This window comes from Misgurnus anguillicaudatus, chromosome 9, assembly GCF_027580225.2.
Source record: "Misgurnus anguillicaudatus chromosome 9, ASM2758022v2, whole genome shotgun sequence".
Taxonomy (NCBI): Eukaryota; Metazoa; Chordata; class Actinopteri; order Cypriniformes; family Cobitidae; genus Misgurnus; species Misgurnus anguillicaudatus.
Window position 1 is genome coordinate 8,421,609 of NC_073345.2, and position 6,448 is coordinate 8,428,056.

A 6,448-nucleotide genomic window follows, 5' to 3' on the forward strand; every position below is an offset into this window, starting at 1 on the left:
AATTACTTTTTTACACAAATGTTCTTTGTACACGTTTAAAGAAATATGTAAATTTAAGTTACTATTTTCCTAGAGAATGCATATCGATCGATTCACACACGGCACATTCACAATAACGTTGACGTGAGCGTTTTAATCATTTGTACATATGCATACATTATCATTTTTATAGTATTGTTTTAATGTAAAATCTATCTATCTATCTTGTATATTTATATTTATCTCAATTTTGTTTTGCCTTAGGTCGATTTGTTGTTAAATTATCGAATCTGCTTGACGTCATACACTGTTCAGCGCAAGATGGCGTCCTCCGGTAAACAGTAAGTGATTGGTTGCTAACATAGTTATTTTATACACTTTAAACAAGTCCAGGTTTAACAAAAATTACAAGTGTAGCGTTTTAAACGACAAATATGCTATGAAGTTTGTGTTTGCATATTGTTAAAGAGTGTTTTTGTGAAAACAAGCTAGGAAAAATTGTCCGAACACATGAGCCTAGCTAATGCTGCTATCAAAACAAACATTCAAACCGTAACGTTAGCTAGCTACACGAAAAAGTATATGAATATTTCTTTTCTACTTAAGTCCTTAATTTTGAAAAAGCGTATTAATATTTTAGCTTAAGGGTGACCAGCTTTTATTTAAATTTGGGGTGTTTGGCAGTAATACAATAAAAATAAAGAACCATATTAAAACAGGTAAGAAATTAATAACCATTTAATGTACATTTTAGGTATGGGCTCATTTTGCCCCAGAAGAAGGCTTCAAAATCTGCCCCTCTGCCCCGACACTCTGTGTTTGGCGATGATTCCGATGATGAGGTGACCGCTCTTATGAATTTGCATATCAGCTTTCCTCAACATTAAATCAAATCTGCGTATGGTAACAATTTATTTTACTGCAGACCTCTGTTGGAGAGAGTTTGCTGAAGGAGGCAGTCAAAAAGAAGACGATGAAGCAGGTGAGGATGGTAGACACTGAGTAGACCGAGGTTTATTACAATGTAATTTATAATAATGTTTTCCATGTCAGACTCGTCTTGAGATGCAAAAGGCACTTGAAGAGGACAGCACTGTTTATGAGTATGACAGTGTGTATGATGATATTCAGAAAGAGAGAGTGGAGAGTAATAAAAAAATGCTGAGTGGCACCGACAGAAAGGTAAACTTCTAAACATTACTTCAATTTTTCCATACAATACACATACATGCTTCAGAAACTCTTAAGCCAAGATCAATCTGTATGGAGATTCATTAAATTGCATTATGCTTTGCAATATTTTTTCAGCCAAAGTATATTAACCAGCTGATTCGTGCCGTGGAGGAGAGAAAAAAGGAACAGGAACGACGTGATGAGAGGAAGATCCAAAAAGAGAGAGAAGCAGAGGGCGAGCAGTTCGCTGATAAAGAGGCTTTTGTCACCTCAGCTTATCGACAGAAGCTTAAAGAAAGACAGGAGGAGCTGGAGAGAGAGAAAAGAGAAGCTGAGCTGGAAGGTGGGGTCTTGAAATAATGTGCGTATGGATATTGGAAACTGGACATGCTTTATAGTTTTGTTTTTCATTTTCAGCTGCCTTGGATGTGAAAAAGCAGAAGGATCTCAGTGGATTTTATAGACATCTTCTCAACCAGACAGTTGGCGAAGAGGTTGTGCCTGATCGTAGTGCACCAAAGTAAGACATACACTTGATTTAAAGGAATAGTTCATCACAAATTTAAAATTTGCTCATATTTTACTTACCCTTAAACCATTCTAGGTATATATGACTCTCTTCTTTCAGCGCAACATCGTCTGAGTTATATTAAATAATATTCTGGCCCATTTTAGCTTTATAGCGGCATTGGGTGCTATATTGTTAAAAAATCCAAAAAGTGCATCAATCCACCAAAAAGGAATCCATAAGTGAAGCAAAGGTTATGGGTCAGTGGTTAGCTTGTCATCGGCTTTCTCATGAGCATTATTTTATATACAGGTATTAGACTAGTCCTAGACTAAAATAAATCTAAGAGCTGTCCAAACTGATAACATCTTGCACTGACATCTTAAAAAAACACATCAGTGCGCTTTGCACAGAAGTAATGTTTTTAGTTATATTTCCTAATTAAACAAAGGCCTAGTCCTGGCTTAAGGGAATCCCTGTCTGGGAAACCACCCCTATAAATGCATTTATATAGTTTAGATACAACTCTCACTCTATATGGCTAAAAGAAAGTCATATACACCTAGGATGGCCTGAGGGTGGGCATTAGAAAATCATTATTTTTGTAGTGTTGAACACTAAAATGTCCAATCTTTTTTGATAAAGCTTTTTTAAGTCCTAAACTGAAGATTAATGAATCAACCCGTGCTTGTTTTAGAGAGGAGAAAGCTACAAGCTCTGCAGCAGTGGCAGAAAGGTCACCAACCCCTGAATCTCCACCAAAACGACAAGACAGCAGGACAGAATCCCACAGTGATGAAGATCAGACTGACAACAAAACAGAGTTCACAAAGACCACCACAAACAACAACCACTCAAAGCGGCATTACAGGCGGAAATCTCCAGACAGTGAGGATGAGCAAGAAAGGGAGAGGAAGGAGGACAGAGAAAGAAGTCACAAAGAAAGAGACGAGGGTAGGGGGAAAGAAAAAGAGAGGACGAGGGATAGAGAGAGGGAGGACAGGCACAGTTACCGGAAGGAAGACAGGGACCGTAGACGAGACCGAGAAGACAGAGGCCGAGACAGGAGGGAAAGGGACAGAGATGCAGATGACAGACACCGTAAAAGGGACAAAGATGCAGATGACAGGCACAGTAAAAGGGACAGAAGAGACAGCAGCCCGAAAGAGAGAGTGCGGGACAAGAAAGGAGAACAAGAACTAGACAAGGACAGAGAAAGGAAAAGCATTGATGTGGAGAAAGTGGCAGAGAATAAGGCTGACAGCGATAAGGAAAAGGACAAGGCCGTGGACACTGAAGTGAAAAGTGAAGCACAGCAGGAAGTTAGTAAATTTGCTAAACGCAGCAGTGAAGAGACTGTAAATTCAGCCAGAGACAGATATATGGCACGACAGCTTGCTCGTGCTTCTGCAAGACCTTATGTTGAAAAAGAGGAGGATTAGCAAATGATTTGGTTGTGTCCCTTTACAAAACAGGAGTTTAAATTTGACATTTAAATGACCTAAATATTTGAATTATTCATTGATAATGAAGCTTATCAGGTGTTTTGTTGCTGTTAAATTTCACTTATGTACAATATTCTTGTGTTAATAAAAACAGATACATGCTAAGACAATGGTTTTTAAACAACTTTTATTGGGTTGTTACAAGTTACAAATGTAAGTATGGCACAAGAATTTAACATTTAAAATTCACAAGGAAATTATGGTTTGGTCCCATGGCACCTCATTTGAAATCTGGTGGGAACAAAGAACATTTTGGTTAATTATTTGTAAGCTACACTTACAAGGAAAAAGATGTTTTGGTAGAAGTCAGAAAACCGTAAATCACCACTGATCAATCTGCCGGTAATTCCAGCTATCAGTTTAGGTTTCATCATAGTAATGATCTACTAGGCACATATCAAAATAAAATCTTTTTGGGAATACTCACCTTACCGTAAATGTGTCACTCAAAAACCTAGGGGAAAAAGAAAAAATCAACATTTGTGAACAGCGGCACATATCCATACAGAGAGTATGACGGTGTAATAAAATGTAGTGTGCTCAGAAAACCGATAATCACCACTGATCAATCTGCCGGTAATTCCAGCTATATTCAGTTTAGGCTTCATCATTGTGGACTGTCCAAAATAGGCCTATATAAATAACTATTGTTTGCACTCACCATCAATTTTGGATTCCCTCAAGGAAAGACCTATGAAAGACAGACAAATTGGTGTGTAAATAACAGATCATGTATAGTACATGTTGCTGTATAAAAAGGTGTGCGCTCAGAAAACCGATCATCACCACTGAACAATCTGCCGGTAATTCCAGCTATATTCAGTTTAGGCTTCATCATTGTGGACTGTCCAAAATAGGCCTATATAAATAACTATTGTTTGCACTCACCATCAATTTTGGATTCCCTCAAGGAAAGACCTATGAAAGACAGACAAATTGGCGTGTAAATAACAGATCATGTATAGTACATGTTGCTGTATAAAAAGGTGTGCGCTCAGAAAACCGATCATCACCACTGAACAATCTGCCGGTAATTCCAGCTTTTCAGTTTAGGCTTCATCATAGCACATTACTGACCAGTGTATATTATTGTAAAAAAAGGCTATCAGTCTTACCAGGAAGTATTAAATCGTCCTTTTGATAATACACATCCATATAGACTCTGTGGAGCACAAAAATTCAAAGTTGAAGTAATTTAAAGTATTTTTTAAGATGTGCTTTGAAGATTAACAGGAGGTTAAGGGAAAACTCCAATTAATATTTTACAGTATTCTTTCCTCAACTTAGACAAATTAATACATGCCTATCTTTTTTCAATGTGTACACTTAGTCTTTGTACAGTGCGTCGTGAATGTGTTAGCATTTAGCCTAGCCTATTTCTTACGATCCAAACAGAGATGAATTTATAAGCCACCAAACACTTCCATGTAGTGATGGTCATTTTCGAAGCACTGCTTCATGAGGCTTCAAAACATTTACAAATCTTTTGTTTCGAATCAGTGGTTCGGAGCTTGTTTCAAACTGGCCCAAGTCACGTGATTTTAGCAAACGAGGCTTCATTACGTCATAACTTTTTCGAAAATCCGATGGTTCACCACTAGGGTGAGTTGATCACATGACCAGTGTCTAATATATTTAGGTGAACTCCTGTCAGTTTTATTATTAAAGTTCATAAAACATTTATCCTTCTGACTAATAACACTGCCATGTTGTCTACTTTTTGTTTATAGACAGATTTAATGACAAAAATGTGCATAATTAAAAGGGTAGTTAGTTTTATTCATTTGTTTGCCCTAAATAAAACTAAAAACACATAATACACCATTAACTATGTCTTAAGTTAAATATTTAAAAAATGCTATTATTTTGTAAAAAAAAAAAAAAAAGTGTAAAATGTTTGGACACATCTGCTTTTACACTATTTTGACCAGCAGGGGTCGCAAGCGTGTGTGGGTTTCGAACTGCTTCGAAAAACTGAATCAATTTTCGAAGCAATTGGTTCAATTGATTCGAAGCTTCGTTTCTCCCATCACTACTTCCATGGTTTCCCCTTTTAAAGGCTGTTACATTAGTAGTTACACGAGTAAGTATGATGGCACGAAACAAAACGGCAATTTATTTTAAGCAGATAAAAATGAGAAACACACTGGATGGCGGAAGAGCACCTAGTTTGCAGCACTTCAACCTTGGCATGCAGCAACATCACTCCTGACTACTCCCCCTCTTGCGCAAACTTCCCTCAATATTACTGTCCCGGATGTCAACGTGCTGCAAACCAAGTGCTCTTACGCCCTACAATGTAGTTCTCGTTTTTTATCTGCAAAAAATTGGCACATTTTATTTTGTGCCGCGATACTTACTCATGTAATGGTTTTAAAATAAGAAAAACATGGACGTTTTTGGCGTCTTCAAAATTAATCTATGTTTGGATCCTAAGGAATGAATGGGGCTAGGCTAAATGCTAACACATTCACGACGGGCTGAACAAAGACCAAGCGTACGCATTGAAAAAAGATAGGCATGTATTAATTCGTCCAAGTTTAGGTACGAACACAGTAAAATTCTGAAAAACGGTAGTGTTTCCCTTTAAAAGATTTAACTTACCATGCAATCACACCACACGCATTTCAGGGCCGGACGTTGGCAGACTCGCTTGGAGGAACTGGGATCAAAATTCCCTGTACAAAAAGACCCATTATCACTATTTAAAACTAACACAAGGTCACAATGACCACTGATGACTTCTCAGTAGCTGTTGACTTACCTTCGAGTAGTTTATTTGAGCACGTGGTAACATTTTACTTTACGTTACAAAAAAATCCTCTTATATACAGACAATAGGTAACAGTAGCCTCGTAGCGGCATCTTTCATTATCACTAAGATTTTTTTTTTTTTTTGACTATTTTTGTGAACATCTCAGCACTACTACCCAGAACAAAAAGAACCTCTCAACTGCGCCTCGTGGTATTTAAACGATCGCTTAATGACGTATCTTCATCTTCTTCTGTTTACACACACTCTGTCAGAATAGCTCATTTCTGCCTCCTATTGGCTTGAGATAGAAGTGCAATTTATCGATTACAACAAAAATCAAGTGTGAACTCAAATACTCTATTGTAGATATAGAAACCCCACTGTGTGATTCTGTAAAAAATAATTTGCAGATCTAAAGTTATATCGTTAGCTTGTTGTGAACAACATGTAGGCTACAAAAATATTAATACCGCACACGTTTGTTACGTTTACTAAGCCAGGGATGACTTTACCAGATAAAACGGGTAA

The 6,448-nt window shown here is 37.3% G+C and overlaps 1 protein-coding gene, 1 long non-coding RNA gene and 4 other non-coding genes across 8 annotated transcripts; 1 reads left to right on the forward strand and 5 right to left on the reverse strand.

Moving 5' to 3' along the window:
* The first annotated feature begins 248 nt into the window (after positions 1 to 248).
* Positions 249 to 3,275, forward strand: nsrp1 (nuclear speckle splicing regulatory protein 1). Its single transcript, XM_055180707.2, has 7 exons — positions 249 to 320; positions 734 to 821; positions 905 to 961; positions 1,033 to 1,161; positions 1,288 to 1,495; positions 1,570 to 1,672; positions 2,358 to 3,275. Exons 1-7 carry the CDS (start codon positions 301 to 303, stop codon positions 3,100 to 3,102), a joined length of 1,350 nt encoding a protein of 449 aa, XP_055036682.2. The 5' UTR covers positions 249 to 300; the 3' UTR covers positions 3,103 to 3,275.
* LOC129424121 (uncharacterized) lies at positions 3,275 to 6,174 on the reverse strand. Of its 3 annotated transcripts, none has more exons than XR_012371020.1 (6): positions 5,930 to 6,174; positions 5,770 to 5,843; positions 4,281 to 4,327; positions 3,827 to 3,856; positions 3,593 to 3,619; positions 3,275 to 3,396 (listed from the first exon to the last, which is right to left on the reverse strand). It is a non-coding gene; the product is annotated as an uncharacterized lncRNA (long non-coding RNA). The 3 variants fall into 3 exon arrangements; XR_012371021.1 differs by lacking the exon at positions 3,827 to 3,856 and adding an exon at positions 4,054 to 4,083 and having other exon boundaries at positions 3,598 to 3,619; positions 5,930 to 6,170; XR_012371019.1 differs by lacking the exon at positions 3,827 to 3,856 and adding an exon at positions 4,054 to 4,083 and having other exon boundaries at positions 5,930 to 6,167.
* LOC129424587 (small nucleolar RNA SNORD65) lies at positions 3,470 to 3,541 on the reverse strand. Its single transcript, XR_008638121.2, has one exon. It is a non-coding gene; the product is annotated as a small nucleolar RNA SNORD65 (small nucleolar RNA).
* On the reverse strand, positions 3,704 to 3,778 carry LOC129424582 (small nucleolar RNA SNORD65). Its single transcript, XR_008638119.1, has one exon. It is a non-coding gene; the product is annotated as a small nucleolar RNA SNORD65 (small nucleolar RNA).
* On the reverse strand, positions 3,931 to 4,005 carry LOC129424585 (small nucleolar RNA SNORD65). Its single transcript, XR_008638120.1, has one exon. It is a non-coding gene; the product is annotated as a small nucleolar RNA SNORD65 (small nucleolar RNA).
* LOC129424589 (small nucleolar RNA SNORD65) lies at positions 4,158 to 4,230 on the reverse strand. Its single transcript, XR_008638123.1, has one exon. It is a non-coding gene; the product is annotated as a small nucleolar RNA SNORD65 (small nucleolar RNA).
* Positions 6,175 to 6,448: the final 274 nt, after the last annotated feature.